This window comes from Nomascus leucogenys, chromosome 6 (assembly GCF_006542625.1).
Source record: "Nomascus leucogenys isolate Asia chromosome 6, Asia_NLE_v1, whole genome shotgun sequence".
NCBI classification, from domain to species: Eukaryota; Metazoa; Chordata; class Mammalia; order Primates; family Hylobatidae; genus Nomascus; species Nomascus leucogenys.
In genome coordinates, this window is record NC_044386.1 from 97,656,531 (window position 1) to 97,679,891 (window position 23,361).

Here is a 23,361-nt window from a genome sequence, read left to right on the forward strand (position 1 = left end):
CTGCAAAGTTACAGGCAGAGTTGGGACTAAACCTCAGTTGGTCCTGGCAGCTGCCTTGTGTCAGTAGTTCAGTGAATGGAAGCTTGGGAGTCCAAAGTCTACTCTCCCCTGGATGGTTTCAGGGTGAAGGAGAGTGTGCCCAGTCCCCTGACTCTGCCACATGCTGGGCAGCTCAGAACCAAGCATGAAGGAGGGATGTGAGTGGGCCCAGGTCTGCTGTGGCACCTCTCAGTCTGCCTCTCTGCGGGTGGTTTCCGTGGGTAGGAGAGACTTAGGAAATGAGGATGACTGCCAGTCCTTAAAGTAGTCCTCATCTCCCCTTTGTGCCCCATCAACAGGGGCACAACCATCAGCTCTGTGCCATGCCCAAACTAAGATCACTGCTGTAGTAACAGCCAAGAACGAGGCCAGGACGCAGTCAAGGTCTCTGTTGCCCAGCAAGGCACCCAGATCCCAACGGGAGCTGACTCCAAAAGGCAACCAATGACTAGATCTAGAGCACAGTGGAGAACCCAGAAAGCTCGCTGCCTGCTGCCAATGCAGCGCCACCAGCGCACTGCCCGCCCACCAAGTGCCAAGTCAGCTGAGAGCTGGGGATGGGCTTTCCCAGGCAAGGCTGGCACTCTCTGCCGCCTCCCTCTCCCTCTCCCGCTTCCTCCCTGTGCCACTTGTCTTGGCCTGACCCTGGCTTGTATCTTATCAATCCACCCTTTATGCTGAGAGCCACTGGGCAGGCAGGGAGCTGTGTTCTCTGGGGTTCTGGAATAAAGGCATCGAAAGAGCAAAGGCAGTCACTCAATTAGCCAGGAAGGAAAACGACACAAGAGCAGAGAGCAGGAGGCTGGGGCTGTTTTCTGTGGTCTATGGGAAAGGCTGCAGGAAAGTAGCTTATTGTGCAGATGGAGGAATAACTGGTGCTGAGGAAGAGGTGGGTCTCAGGCCTAGGATAGATCTCTCTCCGAGAACGGTCCTGCAGGGCACCGACCCCAAAGGCCCTCCTCCAAAGGCCAGGCAGGGACCAACCCCAGGAGGGCCCCTCTCTCCAACACAGGACCCTGTGCTGAGGGCCAGCCCAATGCAAGGCACTCTCAGGGATACAGAAGAGGAAGAGGCCACATTGGCCCCAGAACATGAAGAGAGATAAGGACAAGACCTAGCACAGAAGGGTCTGTCAGCTGTTTGGTAGTTCCTCTGTGTCCGAGGGGAGAGGGCCCCTGCAGCTGCCACTCCCAGCCTTGTCAATGGGGACTGAAGAGCTCTGAGTTCTGGCCACCACAGCAGAATGACCCTGGGCCTCAGTTTCCCCATCTCAATTACAATTGAGGTAGACAAGATGTTCTCTATACGCTCCTCCATAGTCATTGTTTTCGCTTTTTAACCCTGCCTCTAGGATTCCACCTGTCCAGGCCTGGACCACCAGGGTAAGGGACCTGAGATGGGCTTTACCTGCCCCTGTAAAGGTGAGCGTGCTCAGGAGATGTGCAGGAGACCTCAGGCTGCGTCTCCATCCGCTGGAGAGAAGCCAGGTCTGAGCAAGAACCTGGGCATCCCAGCCAGAAGCCCTGGGCTGGCCTGCCCCGGACCTGCCCCACATGGCAGGGTCCTAGGAGGGGACACCCAGGCAGTGTCTGAGGCTGTCCAGGCAGGGGCTGGGTGGGTGCCTTGACCCCTGTGGAAAATGTTTCTCTGAGAACCCCCAGAGGTTCTGCTTATTTTGGCTGGCAGGGCCGGGATTACCTGTTTCCATAGCACGGAGAAGGAATCACTGGCACTCATTTCCTCTGACCCTTGGAAAGCCTTTCCTGGCGGCCCCCATCAGAGGCTGCGGGGACAGGCAGGTCCTCTTGCCTTCCACTATCCCAATGGCCTCCTCCTGCTACCCGGCCTCAAACTGTGAGCTTCTTGAGGACAAGCATTGTATCAGGCCTCTTTCTGGCTCCCTAGCTCAGCTCCAGCCTGAAACATCACCCCTTGCAACATTTGGGAAGGGTGGGAGTGACGAACTGAGGGAGGCCCAGCAAATCCCTTGACCCACAAAGGGCTTCACTGGACTGGAGACAAGTGGGGCTGAGCACCTAGCTTCCCAACTGCAAAAGCTCCTTTAGTGGGTGTGGGAGTTTCCTAGGGAGAAAGCGAGTGGGGAGCCAGCCCTGGCCAGCACCTCCAGCAGTTTCATCCCCAGCAGCTGCTCACCCCGGGTGCCCTCCCCTCTTTGTGGTCTCAATGCTGCCCTTCTCCAGCTGGGCTTCATGCTCTATCTAGAAAGGCCTAGAAAGTAAAAAGTAATGTGTCTCCAGGGCCCAGTACAAGGCTGCCTTTGTGTGAAGGTCAGATTCCAGTGTCTCTGTGGCCTGACTTCGTGCAGCTGCTCCCTGGGAGTACAGCCATCTGGGCAGCTCAGAGCTCAGCCTGGGGACCAGAGCTCAGGACCTCAAACTTTTTGGGAACTCAAAGAGATCTGGGAGCCTCTGAGGGCTCCAGAGTGAACACTGATTCCTATGTACAAGACTCCAAGAGCTCCCCAGAGGGGCTGCCAGGGTCTGCAGTTAGATGGAAGGGAGGCAGGGGCTGGCCAGACTTGGGGGGGCCAGACCTGGAAGACCAGACTGCATGATGCTATCTAGGTCCCAAAGAGGCAGTGTGGTCAGTTAAGAGTTCCACCTTTTACCAGCTGTGTGACTCTGAGAAAATCACTAACCCTCTCTGAGCTCCATTTCCTCTACCAAATGGGAATGATACATTTGCTTTCCCTGCTGCTGATACGAAGATAAAAGGAAAGAATACAAGAAAGTCCCTTAGCACAGGGCTTGGCTCTTCTTAGTCAGGGCACAACTGTGTGGGGAAGGAGGACTTTCAGCTCTCCTAATCCCATGAATCCCTCCTCCCCAGCAGTCTTTGATAGGGATAGTTGCCTTTTCTCAATCTCATCAAAAGTGCTTTGTGAAAGGGCAGCTTCAAGACCCCTCCCAATCTGTGCCAGCCCCAATCCCCTTTCTTGTACAGAGACTAGAGCCCAGGGCTCCCAAGCTTCTAGGGAGTCCATGAGAAAGAGTCCAAGCTCTGCTCCAGGCCTGGCACGCGGTGAACACTCCATCCATGAGAATCTGCAACTCACCCATGCCGTAGCGCAGAGGCTCCCCCTCCAGCCCCAAAGACACCAGGGCTGCAGGAGAGGGTGCTGGGCAGAGCACGGCCCGCGAGCCAGGTCTGTGGGAGCCCATGACACCTGCTCAGCCCTGCCCTGGGCAGCACCTGGGGTCCCTCGGTGGCCTCCGCTCTGGGCGCCTGCTGACAACCATGGTGCCTCCTCAGCCCCTCCCAAACTGCCCCTTTCTCCTTGTCACCAGCCCTGGAAGCTGAACTCCCAAAGGCAGAGCACTCAGTCCAGACCTCTAGGCCTAGAGGGAGCTTGAGGTTCTGAGGACAGCTGGAGGTCCTTCTAACGCAGGAGGCCCACCTTGCCCCCACAACTCCCAGAGAGCAGCCCTCCTTCCTCAGCCTGTCCCTGCCCTTTACAGAGGACCTGTCTGCCCTCAAACTGGGGGTTCTTTGAGGGCAGGAAAGAAGATTGTCCATCTCAGTCTCCCTCACAGCCCAGCACACAGGGTGGAGGATCCTGGGGCACGCCTACCTTGGCCGTCCCTGCCAGCTTCCCAAAGTCCTGATACACTAGATTGTGATGGCCTTGTCACCTCCCTTGCAGTTGCCCACCCAGGCCCTGCCTCGCCATTAAACTCAGGGCCTTCTCCCTGTCCCCCATCTGGCCCCTGGCTGCTCAGATGCCTCTACTCCAGCCCTGTCTGAAGGGACCCTCTCTGGGACTCCCTCCCCTGCTTGTTTAAAATCTGCCCATACTGCGTGTCTGCTGCTGCAGGGCTGCCAGACGACAGCCATTCAGACGAAGCCATTGAGGCCCACAGGGCTGGGGATTACATGTTTCTCCCTCGGGATGCCAGGTGCTTTTCTGGGGCTCCAAGGGACATGGAGCCTCCCCCACACTGGCTCCCTTCCTGCCCCTCGAATTGCAGGAATGCCTGTGCCATCACTCATACTCAGGACTTGCTGAGCTCCAGGGTTTTTCTGTGGCCCAGGCCCCTGGTGCCAACACCTGCTCTTTGGGCACCCCAGATAAGGGATTATAAAGTCTGGGGTGTCTGAGCCTAAGCGAGTTGGTAGGAACTGCCCCAGGTGGCTCAGCAAGTCAGCGAGATGCCTTGGAATCCTGGGAGGATGAACGTGGGAGGCTCCCAGGACCCAGCTGGCCCTGTTCCTGGCCTCTCTCCAGTGTTTTTCAAACCATTCTCAGAAACCAGTTGGTCCTCTTCTTGGCCCAGTCCCTTCTCCTTTATCTCTGAGGCGAGGGCGGGGGGCATGAGAGGAAACACCCACCCCCACAGCTCAGGACAGATCCCTGCCAAAGCCACCCAAGACCCTCGGCCTGCGAGAGGGGCAGCTGGTCCGGCAGCAGTGACCCTCTGTGCTGGGTACCTATTGTTTTCTTTTTGTTTTTAAATTTCTGTTGTTGCTACAATGTTGTTGTGCAGCCAATAAAAGTGCACAAAAGCTGTATTATTATTGTTATTATCATTTTGGTGACTCTTCAGAGTCAGAGTAAACAACTCTGCCTTCCTTAAGGCACAATTATTTCATGGCGGAGATCAAGAAAATAACATGTAATGTTTCAAGCCTCCAAAACAAACCTTTCTAGCCTGCACCCGTCTGCCTGCCCCTTGCCCCAGTTAACCAGGCCGAAAATCCCAAGGCATTGCTTATCTGGGCTTTCTCCTGTCCCTCAGCAACTCTGTGCTGGAGATCCAAGTTCCCAAGGCCTGGCCCCAGATGATGTCCTACCTGTCTCTCTATCTCTGGCCTCTCCCCAACTTTCTTGAAGAAGAAATCTCCCCATCCCCCATTCCTTTCCATCACGCCTGGCCCTGACGGCAGCCATGAAGGAAGGGGCTTGGTGGGGTCCCTGGGAGCATGGAGACCAGCAAGATCCCCAGCTCCTCCTTCCCACAGTTCTGTGTGGTGGTCTCCCACACCACCCACCCCTCCAGCACACCCAGCACAGTGCAGTTTCCCGCCCTGCCCCACCCCGCAACCCCCAGCTGGCTTACCTGGAGCATCCCACTGGGCATTATTCACCTTCTCTGGCACTGAGAGCTCGAGAGCATGGTTCAGGGACTCTTTGGAGAGTGGCTGCCTGTCAGTCAGTGAGCTGGGGTGGTGAGGGGACCAGGAAAAACATTCATTAGAACGTGGGGGACTGGCCTGGGCTCAGGAACTCCGGCCTGGCACACATCTCAGCACCCCCAGGGGGACACTGTCTCCTGCAAATGCTGGGGCCGTCCACAGAGGAGACCCCAGTGGGAGTCAGGGGACAAGACCTCAGTGGTTGTAGGGGCTGACCCTGCCCCCACCCAGCCTCCCTGCAGGCTCTGAGGGCTCGGGAGAAAGGGAATTCAAGGCCTTCTCTGCTCTACTTCGTGGTGTGACCCTGGGCAAGTTCATGCCTCTCTCAGGGTCTCAGCGTCCCCACCTGGATGAGGACGGAGCTGAGGTCGGCACTGGAGGATTCTGAACACCACTCCTGGAGAGCGCAGACTTTTGGGGCGGGGCTTCCCCCACCTGTCACTCCCTGCACCTACCAGTCCCCAGCCATGCCCAGAAACTCTGAGTGGAGCTGCAGGTACTCATAGGGCTCTCAGGGGTCCTATTCCAGCCCCCAGTGAGAGCCTCCCCTCTTCCATGTGCTTGTGGGTGCACCCCATGTCTGTTCACCCCATGGAGAAGACAGGCACGGGTCCAGGGAGACCTGAGGCCCAGGGATTTCTACCTTCACTCCTGACCCAGATCCCCCTCGCCTCCCAGGCTCGGTGACCCTGGCTAAAGGGTCTCCCCTTCTGGCCAGCCCGAGTTTCATGGGTTTCTGGGCTTTCATTATCATTTCAGCCTGACTGCCCTTCAGCACCATTTTTCCTCAGGGTTCACCTGGCCAGACCTCAACCTTCTAGATGGCCGAGCGGCTGGATTTCAGTACACACTTCAGGACTGCAGCAGGATTATACAACTCCAGAGACACATTTCACAGTCAACAACTATGTAAACAGAATCTGCTGGAGCTGTGCCGCATGCAACCTGTGCAGCTGGTCATGGTGTCCCTGAGGGTAGGACCCTGGCTCCAGGGAGTCCTGTCTGTTTGTCAGTCAGGGTGGGGCTAGCCCCATCCCTGCCCAGTTCCCAGGACGCCGTGCCAATTACCTGCTTCTCACATTCAGCCTTACTCCTTGTCGGCACTGCAGGTTCCGAACAAAACTAAGTTTGTGAACACACCTAGGCCCACCTGGCAGCCGTCTGTTTAAGAACCTGAGATAGGTTTTAAAGCGAAAGATATCAGAAAGTTATGAAGGGAGGGGGATGGGGAGAAGGGGGATGACTGGGGAACCGAGGTGGCGCCGTTCTTGGGAAATTTGTGAGCAAGGCCTGGGCCACAGGCCTGGAGCAGCCCTTCCATTGCTATGGCGACCCACTCCAGGGAGGTTGTGGAAAAACTGAAGAGATGGCAACGCGTGCTTCCGGGGCGAGGCCTCCTGTGCTGAGCAGACAGAGGCGCCCGAATGCTGCCAAACTCGTCCTACTGACTTTGGATCCTTGGTTACAGCTCTCTGGGATAGCCAGGTAGAAGCTGCCTCCACTTTGGGCTGCAATGTTACCAAATGGCCTCTGAGCTCTGGGTTCAGGCAGTGACAGCAAACGAGGGACACGTACACTGCTAGGTTCAGAGGCCCGCACTGTGATCATCTGGGGAAGACTGTGAACTTGGTTGATGTCCATGCCCCATCTCAGCCTGTGTTCTCAGAAGACGGTGGACAGCAGGGTGGACAGCACCCCAGATTAGAGTTAGCAGCTCTAATCAGCCTCTGAGATCACCAGCTGGGCGGCCACCTCCACATTAGCCAGGCAGGAGGCTGTCCTTGGCTGTAATGTCCCACCATCTGAACTGCTTCCTCACAAACAAACCTGTTTTTAAATCCTCCTAATCAAAAGGTACAGGCAGCACTTCTCTCCCCACAGAAAATTAGTGTAAACTGGTTCTGGTTTTAAAATAGCTACACAAAGACTAAATGAAAAGACAGCCACCAAAGGAAGCCATGGGTCAAACGTACTTATCGTGATTAGAACCTTCTGTTTATAGGGACGATGAGGCTGTTGGCAGCACCTTCTTGCTGCGGGTGGGTGCCTTTTCCTGGAGGGCCAGCACCCAGTGCAATGTCAAATTTCTTGTTGCTCAGACACTGATATTGTCCAGCAACCATGGTCAATGAGAGGGTGGACCCTGGCCCTCTGCCAGTATCAGTTTAACAAGAACACCTTCCTTATCCCTGTGGCTGGCCCAAGGCACTGATTCAACTCTCTATGCCCTATGCTTACAGAATTTGGGGCACATGATTAAGAGAATGTCAAAACCTAATTTTCCAAATGAATTAAGCCTGATCTTTTCCTTACTAGGGGCTTTCAGAGGTGGTCCCTTTGAGGAGCTGTCATCTGAAATAGAATGTGCTAAACCTCCAGTAACTTCCTGCTCACTCAGAGTTATAACCAGTAACAGGCTTTCCTGACCTGACTTGTCACACAGAAACAAGTGAAACTGCTCGGGCCATCTGCCTCTCCTCATCGTGAGTGCTGTCTCACACTCGTTGTTGTTCGTACTGGTCGTCTTTCAGTTTTTATTTTGTATGTATGTATTTATTTATATTTTGCAGACAGGGTCTCGCTCTGTTACCCAGGCTGGAGTGCAGGGGCACAATCACCACTCACTGCAACCTCAAACTCCTAGGCTCAAGCAATCCTCTCATCTCAGCTTCCCGAGTAGCTGGGACTACAGGCCCGCACCATAAAACCTGGCTAATTTTTGTATTTTTTGTAGAGACAGGATCTTGCTATGTTGCCAGGGCTGGTCTCCAACCCCTGGGCTCAAGCGATCTTCCCGCCTTGGCCTCCTAAAGTACTGGGATTACAGGCGCAAGCCACCATGCTCGGCCATTTTTTAGTTTTTAATCCTCCCTCTGTGACTAGCAGTCGCTTCTTGCTACTTTCAGTGTGCTGGCTTCTAGCAATTCATCTCACTCCTACATTGCCATTTCTTTTTGTAGCAGAATAGAAAACAAGCTCATTAGAACTATAGGTTACATCGGGGGACATGTTCCACAATGGAACCTATCAGGTTTTCCTTGAAGAAAAGAAGCTGAGGTTTGGGGAGCCGCCCCTACTCTGTCTTGCCTCCTCAGAAGCATTTTGGGCCCTTCTCCTAATTCTTGCTGCTATTCTAGGAAGGACAGGTGGCCGTAAATGATCCTACAGGTGAGTTGATATTACTGTCATTGTGAGCATCATGAGCACGCCGAAGGCGATTAACATATTATTCCTGTCATTCTGGAAAATTATGCTCCTTCTGGAAGGCAATACTCCAGAGGTTGGCAGAAGTCACCTAACATGATTGAATGACAGTAATGGTGGGAGAATGGCCTGAGGAGGCTGACTGGCTTCTGTCTGCATTTTGAATTCCCAGGAGGAAGAAGAGCCTGCAAGGGTGGCCCTCTTTCACCCGGATGAGAACAAGGATTCATTCTCTGACCTCAGCTCACATAAGCACACTTTAAGCTCATTGCCTTGCTCTCCTTTCACAGAAAACAAAAACACTTTATCGGCACCTACCCAGCAGCATGGGAACAAGAAAACAAAGGGCGTGTTTGAGCAAATATGATGTAAGATGTGTGTGGGGGGCAGAGGAGCCTGGGAGTGTCTGCACTGCGCCTTTCTCTTAACCATCTCTTGGTGGATTGGTGTCTCCTTACTCCTTCTACCTTGCCAGAGGAGCTGATGGGAACCATTTGCACACAGGGCCTCCCAAGCCTCCTTCAACTCCTCCTCCAGGAAGCCCTCCTAGATTTCTCCAACACCCTCTCACCCCTATGGCCCTTGGACACAGGTTTGGGCTTTGACGGTCACACATAGCTTGAGAGCTGGGGCCACTTCTGATTCAGCTCTGTCCTCTGGCCATGAGTACTCACTGTTGGAGCTCAGTACATGTTGGTTGGACCTAAACCTTCTCAAGTTGTCACTATGTGTGTGACACATAAATTGAGGAGGACCCTCATTTCCCATGTGAACGCTTCATGGATGAGGATCCGTTTCCTATTTATTTCTGTTGCCCTTTCTTCTCACTCAGCCTTCGGCAGCCAGGCCACTGTTGTGTATGAAGTAGGTGCTCAATGAATGCTTTCTTGAAACAGGATCGCGTCAAAATTCACCAGTCTGTCTGCCTGCTTGGGCACAACTCACTTTACTAGTTATGTGGCCGAGTCACGGTTCCTCTCTGGCCCTCGGTTTTCTGCCCGTATCCTGTGGCTATTGCAAGGAGAAGGTGATATATGAGAAGTGCTTAGTACGTAGTCAGCTCTCATCATTATTACGCATGAGCTTTCACAGATCTTTGGGGGCGCAAGAAGAAAAAGATAACTTGGCAAGATTCAGAGGGTGACCAACAGAATGAAAAAACCCTAGACCCAAGTCTGGGGGTCCAGGTTCCGGGCCAACTACTTTCCCTGGGAGACTGGCTGGGGAGCGGGAGGTGGGGGAAGGTGGGCTCCTTGTTCCTTACGCGGTCCTCAGGATGGAGCTGGCAGACCTGAGCAGGAGCACCTCTGGCATGGTGCCTGGGGGGTGGCTGCGATCTGTGAGCTCGCCCAGGAGAGAGCCAGAACCTCAGAGAACGTGTCACGGATTCCCCCCCGGGAGAGCCACAGCAGCCCCAGAGAGGCCCAGCTCCACCGGACCGCCCTGCAACAGAGATACAGCGTGAGTCACCGCTGGCAGCCTGGCTGGGCGAGGGGACAGCTGCCATCTTTCCTGGCCATGACTCATCTGCTCCTGGGGTGGGACACCCTGCTGTAATTTATGGCCTCGTAAACCCAAACACCCTCAGATTCAATGGAGAACGCCTCACAGGAGGTGGCTGCCTTGGGGCTGTGGTCTCCATTCCCCACAGCCAACTCATGAGCAAATAAATAAAATCTCCAAGACTCCTGCTCTGCAGAGACTTCTGGCTACCATTCACCAGCCTCCCCATCTCCCCAACACTTCTGGTAGTTCCCACCTCTCTCTGCTCAGCGGGCAAAGCAGAATTGACTCCCCAATGGCTGGAGAATGTTCTCCATGGAAGGTGTTGCCTAACTAGTTCCCCATATCCTAAAATCCCCAAACAGGGAGAGCAACGCCTCCTCCAAACCCCACAGTGCTAGTCACACAGGCCTGTGCACAGCCTGATGCTCCCAATAGCAACAATATAGCCTGCAATGGTGATTCACCCTGGCTTCCCCATCACCCTGCGCGGTGGACCCCACGCCCTCTGCTTCTCTTTAGTCTGCATGGACTGCCTCACCTCAAAGATCGGGCCTCTGGCAGCTCTCTCCTAATTCCCAATTCCCAGCCTGAGGACCCCCATAGAGGACTCACGGTAGAGGGTGTGCCTGGGGGTCTGGCTGCCCCAGGGTGCTCACCTTCCTCCTTCTTGCACCTGGCAGGCACAGGGCTCAGCATCCCCTCTGCTCCCTCAGCTAAGGCATGCTGAATATGGGAGCCAGCGGCTGTGGATGCCCCAGGTTCTCGGTGATGAGGCAGTGGGGTTGGGCATGAGTGGGGACCCGCCCCAGCCTGCCCTAGGGCTGCTGTCGAGGTGTGGCCTCAGATACCTCTGACCTATATGGCACAGGACCCAGTTGCCCACCTGTGTGGCTCTTACATAAGAAGGGCGGGCAGCAGGAGAAGGACCTGCCATTGTGGGCAGGAGAGGCAGTTTTTTGGCCGTCATCCTTGGCAGAGCCTCGGGAGACAGTTCCTGCCACTGGGTCCCCCAGGCCTGGGCGAGAAGCTCGTCTTTTTGTTTGGTTTGGTTCTTTACTAAGCACATGTACTATGCCGAGCGCCTTGTGTTGGCTTCTCCCATTCTCTCCATGGCCCTGCAATGTAGGTTTTATTAGTAGTCACATTTTCCAAAAGAGGTGATAGAACGCTAGACTTGCTCATGTTGCCCAGGCAGCAAAAGGCAGACCCAGCATTGTGAACAGGGGTCTCCACGGCCTGCTCTGAAGCCAGGATGCTACATACACAAGGTTACCCAGTATGTGCATGTCATAAAACTCAGCCAACCACCCCAGCTCCCCCCATTCCCACAGGAGAGCCCCTATTCCATGGTAACAAATAGCCCTGCACCTTGCCCTGTGCCTTCTAATACCCCCTCCACCCTCCACCTCCTCCTTCACTACAGGGACTAGCCGGTCTGTGGCAGCAGCCAGCGCCCACCAGCATCTTCCTGCTTCCTGGAGTTTCCTGGGGGCTGTCCCTGGTGATCTGCCCACGTCTCAGCCCCCTCTCCCCCTTAGGGAGCTCACACACTCCCTCATCTTTGATTATTACCTGCAAGCTACAATTCCCAAATTCCAAACTGCCTCTGGCATGAGTGAGGGTTGGATGAGGTGAAAAAATGGAGGCAGCCCTAGCCAGTGTTAGGGGGAAATTTTAAGCCCTAATTATTATTATCTTTTGAGACAAAGTTTCACTCTGTTGCCCAGGCTGGAGTGCAATGGCCCAGTCTTGGCTTATTTCAAACTCCACCTCCCAGGTTTAAGTGATTCTCCTACCTCAGCCTCCTGAGTAGCTGGGATTATAGGTGTGCACCACCACACTTGGCAAATTTTTGTATTTTTAGTAGAGATGGGATTGGCCATGGTGGCTAGGCTGGTCTTGAACTCCTGACCTCAAGAAATCTGCCCGCCTCGGCCTCCCAAAGTGCTGGGATTATAGGAGTGAGTCACCGGGCCCAGCCTCAGCCCTAATTTTAAGGCCAAGGAGCAGGGTACAGAGGCAGTAATTGGGACAAGGGTTGTTCAAGGTCCTCCACCTAGTCAGATGGCAAACGACTGTCAGATTGCTACCCTAAACTGGTAGGTCAATGCCAGCACTCTAGCTTCGAGAGAATTCTACCCTTCACCAAATTTCAATTACACCTCAGCAATTCTTGCCTATTGCCACTTCAGGACACCCTAACAGTTTGACTCGAGTACTGGTCCTGAGCCTCTGATGCGTTACGACCCCTTTTGAGAAGCTGCTGGGAGCCCCCCCATAGACCCCCATCAATGCACTTTGCACCCCAATGCTGTTTTTTGTTCTCACAGGACTTCTTGCTGTTTTTTGTTCTCACAGGACTTCGGAAGCCCATGCTATATTAACGACCCCAATCCTAGCGAATCCCAGAAAGGAATTCAGACCTCTCCTTTGTCCTGAAGAGCTAAAGATGAACTTGTTTCTCTTCTCCTCCTCCCTCTCTTCTGGTGAGGGCTGAGCCATGATGTTAATGAATGGAATTGTCACTGATACTTGATGTTGGTAGAGAATGAAAATAGAAATGTCCTCAAATGTACTTCAAGGCTAGCTCTGGATGCACAGTGCCCAAATTGATGAGGTTTGAAAACCTCAACAGTAGCCAGGCATGGTGGCTCATGCCTGTAATCCCAACACTTTGGGAGGCTGAGGCGGGTGGATCACCTGAGGTCAAGAGTTCAAGACCAGCCTGGCCAACATGGTGAAACCCCGTCTCTACTAAAAATGCAAAATTAGCTGGGCGTGGTGGTGCATGCCTGTAATCCCAGCTACTTGGGAGACTGAGGCAGGAGAATTGCTTGAACCTGGGAGGCAGAGGTTCCAGTGAGCTGAGATTGTGCCATTGCACTCCAGCCTGGGCAACAAGAGCAAAACTTCGAAAAAGAAAGAAAGAAAAGAAAAGAAAAGGGAAGGGAAGGGAAAAGAAAAAGAAAGAAAGAAAGAAAAAGAAAGAAAGAAAGAAAGAGAAAGAAAGAAAAGGAAGGAAGGATGGAAGGAAGGAAACCTCAACAGTTATAATGCCAGCACATGACTCATTCCAAGATCAGGAAGGCTTGGGAAATGTGTAATCTACCCTTTTGTCTTCTTACAAAACCCACTGGCTGACCTGCTGTGGTAGAGCCGCCTATGACACTCTTCAGACCTTGCCTCCTCTGGGAGGGACCTCAGCCCTCCTGCTTCTTCCTGGAGCTGCCCTGGCTGATCTCCTCCCAAGGCACTCAGCATTTAGAAACTGGGTATTGCTTTTTTAAAAAATATAATGGCCTGTCATGAAATAAAAATGTGAATTAAGTCCTTATTCCCAAAGTTGGAATTGATCTCTCCCTGCCCCAGTGACAGACAGTTCCCTGAGGATCCTCCTTCCTTCTATGAGTATTAATTTAGCACCTCCTCTGTGCCAGATGTTGCATAGGATGAGGGGGTAAAGTGACAAAAATGGACACAGTCCCTGCCTTGAAGATTTAGAGATGATGGGATCGATTAACAAAGATGCATTCTTTGCAGGGTTGCTGGGCCCAGGCTTGGGGAGGGGGTATAATGATGTTAAAGGAAGAAAGCTGGCAAGGAGTAAAGGTCTGATTATTTCATGGGAGACAGTATGGGAGGCTAGTGCAGAGGAGAGGAGTCAAGGCCAAGGTGATAGACGTGGGCTGTGGACCATCCCCAGTCTTGGTTTTCCAGCTCACATGGGTAAGGTTTTGGGTTGAGCAGAGATCTGCTAGGGACCTATAATCTTTCAGAAAGGGTAAGGGCAGGGGTGGTTTAACACATATCCCCCTAGAATCCACCAGAAAGAACATATTTGGAGCAGGTACCCTGGAGCCCTTAACTGACTGAAGCCCCCAGCCCAAGACCCCAGCAGAAGTGTGTTTGCTGAGAGGCCTCAGCACCCAAGGCTCATCTCAGCTCCACCTTGGCTCCTGCCTGGGTGGGTGGGGCAGCCCAGCCAGCTCACTTCTTACCCAATTGGCAGTGCTCATAGTGTCCAACTCTGTCATGCCAAATCCCACAGCCTGCTGTATACAAATAAATGTGTCAGACATCAAGTTCCACTCCAAAGCCCTAAAGGAGTTGGCAAGCAACCTGGCTGTACCCAAGACAAAGTTCTCTGGGCACCAGAACATCTGGCTTCTAGCCCAGGCTCTGTTTCAGTTTTGTGACCTTGGGCAAGTCCCTGGTTCATTCTGGGACTCTGTTTCCTCAGATGTCACAGATAAAAGGCCTTCTCATTTTCTCTCTGTGACTGGTCATCTAGGGCTCTGGGCTGGAATTCTGCTGCAGCAGGTAGGGACACGTCTGCAAAGTTGGGTGTTGCCAGGCCCCCAGGCCCAAGAGGGCAGAAGAAAACCAGACAGGAATAATCACAGTACTAGCTAGTAACTAACACATACCCAGCACTGCGTGTCGGACAATGTTTTATGCACCTTACACATGCAATCTTCGTAAGAACCCAATGAGGTACTATCACCACCCTCACTTTACAGATGAGGAAACTGAGATACAGAGAAATTATTGAAATTGCCAAGGTCCTTTGGTTAGCAGAGTCACAATATAAACTTGGGCAAGTGGGTTCCAGAATTTATGCTCCTAACAAGCCAGCCATACCCAATAGTCTCAGGCCTGTTGGGTGACTGGGGTGGATCAGGATAGGGACAAAGAATGGGAGGTACAGAGAGTGGAGCACTTCAGGGTCCTCTAAACCCCTGCATCCAACCATTCATCATCAGACCCTTTTGGAAAATGTTTTATTTTATTTTATTTATTATTATTATTTTTTTTTTTGAGATGGAGTCTTCACTCTGTCGCCCAGGCTGGAGTGCAGTGGCGCGATCTCGGCTCACTGCAACATCTGCCCCCCGGGTTCAAGCGATTCTCCTGCCTCAGCCCCCCGAGTAGCTGGGATTACAGGCACGCGCCACCACGCCCGGCTAATTTTTGTATTTTTAGTACAGACGGGGTTTCACCACGTTGGTCAGGCTGGTCTCGTACTCCTGACCTGGTGATCCGCCCGCCTCGGCCTCCCAAAGTGCTGGGATTACAGGCATTAGCCACTGCGCCCGGCCTGGAAAATGTTTTATATAAACAATGTGCATATATTAAATCATAATCCAGGTGTTTTCATATGTTGTATTGATGACAGACACAGAGAACGGCCAGTTGGTGCTTTTGGTCACCACAGGAAGGGCAGTGTGATGCTCAAAGCTGACATAATTCCAGCCCAAAGCAAAGGCTACTAGAAAATCACCATCTCCCCATTGCTTGCCATTTTCATTCTAAATACCACAAGCATGACTTTAGGTACTCCTCTCCTAGGAGGGCCTTACTTAACCCATCTGTGAAATGGGGGAAGTGTGGATGGGATGGCCTGTAAGTCCCAGCTTTCATGATAGGTGATTCTTTACCTGTCTTCCAGGGAGATGAGAAGAAGAAAGAACACTGCCCATTCCTCAGACTCCAGAGGAACTTTATGGGGGTGGGGGTGGGGGGTAGGGGTGAAGCTGGGGTGAGGCTTCTGCCAGTGGGGGCATTGTGCTCTGTAGTGGGCTGGTTCTGGCTCACTGACTTGGTCCCTGCCATGGAGGAGCCCAGGGTTTAAAGAGGAAGATAAAGAAACACATATACAGCCTATACACGTGAGAGGCAGCTCTGAATGTGACAGGCAAAGGGGTCAGGCAGTGGTGACACAGAGCAGAAGGAGCCTGGCCTTTTAGGGTAATATTATTTCACTTTTTAAAAAGTGAGAACTAACATTTGCTGAGCACTTAGTATATGCCAGGCACTGTTCCAACTGCTTTACACAAATTAATTCATTTGATTATCTCCTATCAAGTGGGTACTGAATTATAATCCCTATTTTATGGGGAAATGGAAGCATAGAGAGATGAAGTAACTTGCTAAAGGTTATACAGATAGTAATGGGGATGGTTGAGTTTCAAATCGAGGCAATCTGACTTCAGATTGCATCTCCCTTTTTTTTTTTTTGAGACAGAGTATCGCTCTCCTTTTTTTTTTTGACGGAGTATCGCTGTGTTGCCTAGGCTGGAGTGCAGTGGTGCGATCTTGGCTCACTGCAACCTCTGCCTCCCGGGTTCAAGCAATTCTCCTGCCTCAGCTTCCCGAATAGCTGGGATCACAGGCGCCCACCACCATGCCCGGCTAATTTTTGTATTTTTAGTAGAGATGGGGTTTCGCCACATTGGCCAGGCTGGTCTCAAACTCCTGACCTCAGGTGATCTGCCCACCTCGGCCTCCCAAAGTGCTGGGGTTACAGGCGTGAGCCACCGCAGCCAGCTGCATCTTCTTAACCACTACTATCTGCACTGCCTGAATTTAGGTGAAGCTCTATGAGGTCCTTGGCACATCTCCACACAGCTCAGCAACACACGATTTCCTAGGAAGCAATTGACTGGAATTGCTTAGCACGGTGGCTAAGATACTTGGTTATTGTGCATGTATTTTTACTTGGTTACTGTGCATGGTGGTGTGCGCCTGTGATCCCAGCTACTTGGGAGGCTAAGGCAGGAGAATCGCTTGAACCTGGGAGAGGAGGTTGCAGTGAGCCAAGATTGTGCCACTACATTCCAGCCTGGGTGACAGAGTAAGGCTTGGTCTCAAAAAAAAAAAAAGTGAACTTGAAGAAAAAATAGTAGAAATTATTCAATCCAAAGGGTAGAGAGAAAAACTATTTTTAACTTGAACAGCACAAGACATTGTTGAATGAAATTAAGGAAGACTTAAATAAATGGAAAGACATCTCATGATCAAGAGACTTAATACTGTTAAGATGGTAATGCTCTCCAAATTTATCCACAAGTCAACACAATTTTTATCAAAATCTTAGCTGGCTTCTTTCAGAAATTGACAAGCTAGTCCTAAAATTTGTATAAAAATTCAAGAGATCTGGCCAGGTGCAGTGGCTAATGCCTGTAATCCCAGCACTTTGGGAGGCCGAGGCGGGCGGATCACGAGGTCAGGAGATCGAGACCATCCTGGCTAACACGGTGAAACCCCGTCTCTACTAAAAATACAAAAAATTAGCCGGGCATGGTGGTGGGCGCCTGTAGTCCCAGCCACTCAGAAGGCTGAGGCAGGAGAATGGCGTGAACCTGGGAGGCGGAGCTTGCAGTGAGCTGAGATCATGCCGCTGCACTCCAGAATCTCGGCAACAGAGTGAGACTCCGTCTCAAAAAACAAACAAACAACAACAACAAAAAAAAAAAATTCAAGAGACCTAAAATAGTCAAAACATTCTTGAAAAAGAACAAAGTTGAAGGATTTGCACTTCCTGATTTCAAAACATATTGAAAACCCACAGTAATTAAGACAATGAGGTACTGGCATAAGGACAGACATATAGGTGAATGAAACAGAATTAAGAATTCAGAAATCAATTCACATTTACAGTGAGCAGATTTTCAAGAAGGCTACCAAGACAATTCAATGGGAAAATAATTGTCTTTTCAACAAATAATACTGGGACACATGCCAAAAATAAATAAATAAGTAAGATTCTTTCCTCATACCACACACAAAATTAACTCAAATGTATAAAAGATCTAAATGTTAATGCTAGAACTGTAAAAATATTAAAAGAAAATATTAAGAAATCTTTTGTGACCTTGTGTTAGGCAAGTTTCTTTTTAGATAAGGTTAAAAAGCACACAAACATTAACAAATAAATTGGACTTAATCAAAATTAAAATCTATGTGCTTCAAGGGACATCATCAAGAAAGTGAAACGTTAACCCACAGAATGGGAGAAAACATTTGCAAATCATACATGTGATAAGGAGGTTATATCTAGAATATATAAGGAACACTTACAACTCAATAAGAAGAAGACAAATAATCCAATTAAAACTGAGCAAAGGATTTGAATAGACATTTCTCCAAAGAAGATATGCAAATGGACAATAAGCACGTTAAAAAATGTCTGGCATCATCGGCCACCAGGAAATGCAAATCAAAATCACAATTAGATAGCACTTCATGCCTGGTAGGATGGCTATAAATAAGAAAATAAGAACAGTGTTGGCAAGGATGTGGAGAAATTAGAAACCACCTATACTGCTGGTGGGAATGCAGGTACTTTGGAATACCATCTGGCAGTTCCTCGAAAGGTTATACATAGAGTTACCATATGATCCAGCAATTCCACTCCTTTGTATACACCCAGGAGAAATGAAAACAGATGTTCACACAAAGACTTGTACATAAATGTTCACAGCAGCACTTTTCATAATAGCCTAAATATTAAAACAACCCTGAAGGGGGCCCTGCCCCTCCACACCTGTGGGTATTTCTCATCAGGAGGGACGAAAGACTGAGAAAAGAAATAAGACACAGAGACAAAGATATAGAGAAAGAACAGTGGGCCCAGGGGACCGGTACACTCAGCATGTAAGGACCTGCAGCGGCGCCGGTCTCTGAGTTCCCTCAGTATTGATTACTATTTTCACTATCTCGGCAAGGGGAGTGCGGCAGAACGGGGTGAACAGGGTGATGGGGGGGAGAAGATCAGCAAGAAAACATGTGAGTAACAGAATCTGCGTCATAAATAAGTTCAAGGGAAGGTACTGTGCCCAGACGTGCACGTAGGCTAGATTTATGTTTCTCTTTACCCAAACGTCTCAGTGTAGCAAAGAGGAACAGAGCAGTATTGCTGCCAGCATATCTCGCCTGCAGCCACAGGGTGGTTTTCTCCTATCTCAGAATAGAACAAACAGTCAGCTTTACACAAGACATTCCAGTCCTAGGGACATGTGGGAAACAGAGGCCTCAACTGCAAAGAGGCCTTCCTCTTTTACTAATCCTCCTCAGCACAGACCCCTTACAGGTGTAGGGCTGGGGGACAGTTAGGTCTTTCCCTTCCCACGAGGCCAGATCTCAGGCTGTCTCAGTAGGGGGAAGCCTTGGACGATACCCAGGCTTTCTTGGGCAGAGGTCCCTGCGGCTTTCCGCAGTGCATGGTGTCCCTGGTTAATAGAGAATGGAGAATGGCGATGACTTTTACCAAGCATACTGCCTGCAAACATATTGTTAACAAGGCACATCCTGCACGGCCCTAAATCCCTTAAACCTTGATTCAATAAAGCACATGTTTCTGTGAGCACAGGGTTAGGACTAAAGTTACAGATTAACAGCATCTCAAAGCAGAAACAATTTTTCTTTGTACAGATCAAAATGGAGTTTCTTATGTCTTCCTTTTCTACATAGACACAGTAACAATCTGATCTGTCTTTTTTTTCCCCACACAACCCAAATGTCCATCAACTGAGGAATGGGTAAACAAAATGTGGTATGTCCACATAATGGAATATTATTTGGCCATAAAAAGAATGAAGTACTCATACATGCTACAACATGGATGAATCTTGAAAACGTTACGTTAAGAGAAAGAAGCCAGTCACAGTAGATCATATATTGTATTGGTCCACTTAAATGAAATGTTCAGAATAAGCAAATCTGTAGAGACAAACAGTAGTAGATTTGTGGTTTCTTAGGGCTAGGGGGATTGAGGAGAAATAGGAAGTGACTACTAATAGACATAGGGTTCCTTTTTAAGATAATGAAAACATTCTAAAATTAAGGTTGTAAGGCTGGATGCAGTGGCTCATGCCTATAATTCCAGCACTTTGGGAGGCTGAAGTGGGAGGATCACTTGAGGGCAGGAGTTCAAGACCAGCTAGGCAACATAGTGAAGCCTTGTCTCTACAAATAATAAAAAAATTAGCTGGACATGGTGGCAGGTGCCTGTGGTCACAGCTACGTCGGAGGCTGAGGCAGGAAGATCACTTGAGCCCAGCCGGTGAGCCAGGTTTATGCCACTTCACTCCAGCCTGGGTGACCGAGCGAGATCCTGTCGCAAAATAATGATTTTAAAAAGATAATATTTTAAAAGCAACCAAAGCAGAGGTGAGGTGGGATGGGGTGGTGAGGACACATTACATAAAAGGAAACTGATAGAAATGATAACTGACTTTTCATAAGAAACAATGAAGACCAAAAGATATTGAAACAGTGTATTTCAAAGTGCTAAAATAAGTAAATGATCGAGCCAGAATTCTTTTCCAGTAAATATATCCTTGAAAAATAAGGTGAAAGAATGACATTTTTATTAAAATAGAAGATGGGAGGATTTGTCACCAGGAAACTGCTGAGGTGGCTTGAAATCTTACCTGCAAATTCTTTAACACTTGCCCCATCAATAGGTAGATCTAATTTCCCTCTTTTAGAATCTGGGCTGGCCTTATGACTGGCTTTTAACTAACACAACATATGGGAAGTAACCTATACGGCTGCTAAGGCTAAATCATAAAAAGCAATGCAATTGCCACCTGACTCTCTCAGGGCACATGCTTTTCGGATCCCTGACCCACCATATCAGAAGTCTGGCTATCTTGAACGCGTGATGTTGGAGAGCATGTGAAGAAGCCACACAGAAATAGAGGCGCTGAACAATGAGAGCACATGGACACAGGGAGGGGAACAACACACACTGGGGCCTGTTGGGGGGTGGGGTGGGGGGAGAAACAACATCAGGAAAAATAGCTAATGCACGCTGGGCTTAATACCTAGGTGATGGTTTGAAAGGTACGGCAAACCACCATGGCACACATTTACCTATGTAACAAAGCTGCACATCCTGCACATGTACCACAAAACCAAAAATTAAAATAAACTAAAAAAAATAGAGACATGAAGGGCCCAGCTATTCCAAATCCTAGCTTAATGAGTCTTCCTATCTCAGGCACCAGATGTGATAAAGACGACTTTGACAAGTCCCTAGCCTCAGCCACCAGCTGCCATGTCACAGACACTCAAATAGCTTATGGAGAGGCCCATTGGTAAAGAGCTAAGGTATCTGGCCGACAGCCAGTGTGGTAAGTTGAAAATGTCCCTCAAAAGTTATCCACGTAGTGTTACGATGTGACCCAGCAAATTGAAAGCTGTTAAAATTAGCTTATATGGCAAAAACTTGGAAGAGATTTGAAGATGTAATTAAAGGAAGGATCTTGAGACTGAAAGATTATCTTGTATTATCCAGTTGGGCTCTAAATTCAATCACACGTGTTCTTACAAGTGGGAGGAAAGAGAGATTTGACATGCACAGAAGAGAAACAATGTGACCACAGAGGCAGAGATGGGAGTGATGCAACTACAAGACAAGGGTGGAATGCTGGAGCACCAGGAGCTGAAAGAGGCAGGGAACAGATTCTGTCCAAGAGCAGTCCTCCTGACACCTTGACTTTAGCCCACTGAAACCAATTTTGAACTTCTGTCTTCCAGAACTGGGGAAGAATAAATATCTGTTGTCTTAAGCCACCAAGTTTGTGGTCACTGTTATAGTGCCATGGAAAACTCACACGTCTGGTGAGAAACAGGCTTGTCAACAACTTCATGAGTGAGGTTGAAAGCAGGTCTTCCCACTCCAGATGGCTGTTACCCTGGCTGACATCTGGACTGAAACATCATGAGAGACCCTGAGCCAGAACCACTCAGCTAAGTTGCTCCTGAATAACTGACCAATGGAAACCATGAGCAACAATAAGTGACTGTTATTGATTTAATGCACTAAATTTTTGAATGATTTGTTAAGCAGCAATAGATAACTAGAACACCTTCACTACAAAAAATGCTATAGAAATTTATTCAAGCTGGGCCAGGCACGGTGGCTCACGCCTGTAATCCCAGCACTTTGGGAGGCCAAGGCGGGTGGATCACAAGATCAGGAGATCGACACCATACTGGCTAACATGGTGAAACCCCGTCTCTACTAAAAATACAAAAAAAATTAGCCGGGAGTGGTGGCGGATGCCTGTAGTCCCAGCTACTCAGGAGGCTGAGGCAGGAGAATGGCATGAACCCAGGAGGCAGAGGTTGCAGTGAGCCAAGATCGCGCCACTGCACTCCAGCCTGGGCGACAGAGGGAGACTCTGTCTCAAAAAAAAAAAAAAAAAAAAAAGAAAGAAAGAAATTTATTCAGGCTGAAGACACTTGTCCCTGATGGAAACATGAATCTACAGAAAGGAATGGAGATCACTGTAAATGCTAAATATATTGGGAATAAAATAAGGATCTCCACTCTTATTATCTCTACTCAACATTACATTTGGAGATCCTAAAAGATGCCATAACGCAAGAATTAAAAGGGAAAATGACTGGAAAGGAAGAAGTAAAACTTTTTATTAATAGATACCAAAATTTTGAACATAAAAGTTTTAGGGGATCTACAAAAAAAAAGTGTTGGAATTAATAAATAAATTTAGTAAGGTTGCAGGATATATGGTCGATATTAAAAAATCAATTATATTTATACTAACAGCAACTGACTAGAAAGTTAAATTTAAAACACAGTTTTGGCTAGGCATGGTGGCTCACACCTGTAATCCCAGGTGTGCCTAGAGACAGTGGGTTAGCTTCGGGCCCAGATCCTGACTTCAGGTCAGTTTGAGCTCTGCTGCCCCTGGCTAAAATCTCTTCAGCTCCTGCAAGGACCGCAGCTGGCTTGGGCTGACTTGCATCCGGAAGTTATCCAGATCCGTACTCAGAAGTCTATGACCAGGGTTGGTTTGCCCTAGAGGCTCACGCTTTCCACGGATGTGCCTGACCCTTTGATCTTGGGCTCTTGACACCAGCACCTTGATTTCCTGTGGCTTTTACATGATAGTCCCAAATCTGCCGTTCCCACTGGCTTTTAGTTTCTTGAACACTACAAGCTCCATCCCACCTCAGGGCCTTTGCACATGCTGTGCCCATTTCCTAGAAAGTTCTTCCCCTAGCCAACTCCTACTCCTGTTTCAGGTCTCAGTTTAAATGTTGCTTTACTAGGAGAGCCTGCACCAACCCTCAAGACCAAGTCAGATCTTTGTTATATTCTATTTTTTTTAATTACCGACATTTTAAAAAAAGTGTTTATTGTGGTAAAATACATATAACATAAAATTTTCCATTTGAAATATTTTTAAGTGTATAATTAAGTGGCATTGATTATATTCCCTCTATTTTTCTTATTCCTACATGGCACCTGTCACAATTACAGTTTAATTGTATAATTATTTGTTAATGTCTGTCTTTCCTGCAAGCATGCAAACTCCTTAAGGTAGAGACTTGTTTTTGTTTTCTGTTATATTCTTCAGTGCTTAGCGCAATGCCTGATTATTCTGCAATAAATAATTTTGAATAAATGAATGTATTCTTGACAAAAACAGAGAAAAACAATAAAGAAACCAAAACAGGAAACAACTGTGTTTCTATATAACGGGAAGTGGGCAGTGGGAGTGGGAAGAATTTCAGCACTAGAAAGCCCAGATAGTCCATGTTTAAGGACACCTGTGTTCTTTCAGTGACATGCGCCTTACGATTGCCCCCGTAGGCTGGCACACCCCAGAGAGGTGGAGTGCACTCCCTATCATCCTGGGA

The 23,361-nt window shown here is 49.4% G+C and overlaps 1 protein-coding gene across 2 annotated transcripts in view; it reads right to left on the reverse strand.

Moving 5' to 3' along the window:
* The window catches only part of ACSBG1 (acyl-CoA synthetase bubblegum family member 1), a 59,562-nt gene that overhangs the window by 30,974 nt on the left and 5,227 nt on the right, over nucleotides 1-23,361 (reverse strand). For both annotated transcript variants that reach the window (XM_030814868.1, XM_030814869.1), the window contains exon 2: nucleotides 5,118-5,218. In XM_030814868.1, coding sequence (XP_030670728.1) covers nucleotides 5,118-5,218 — 101 coding nt within the window. The remainder of the gene's footprint in view (nucleotides 1-5,117; nucleotides 5,219-23,361) is intronic.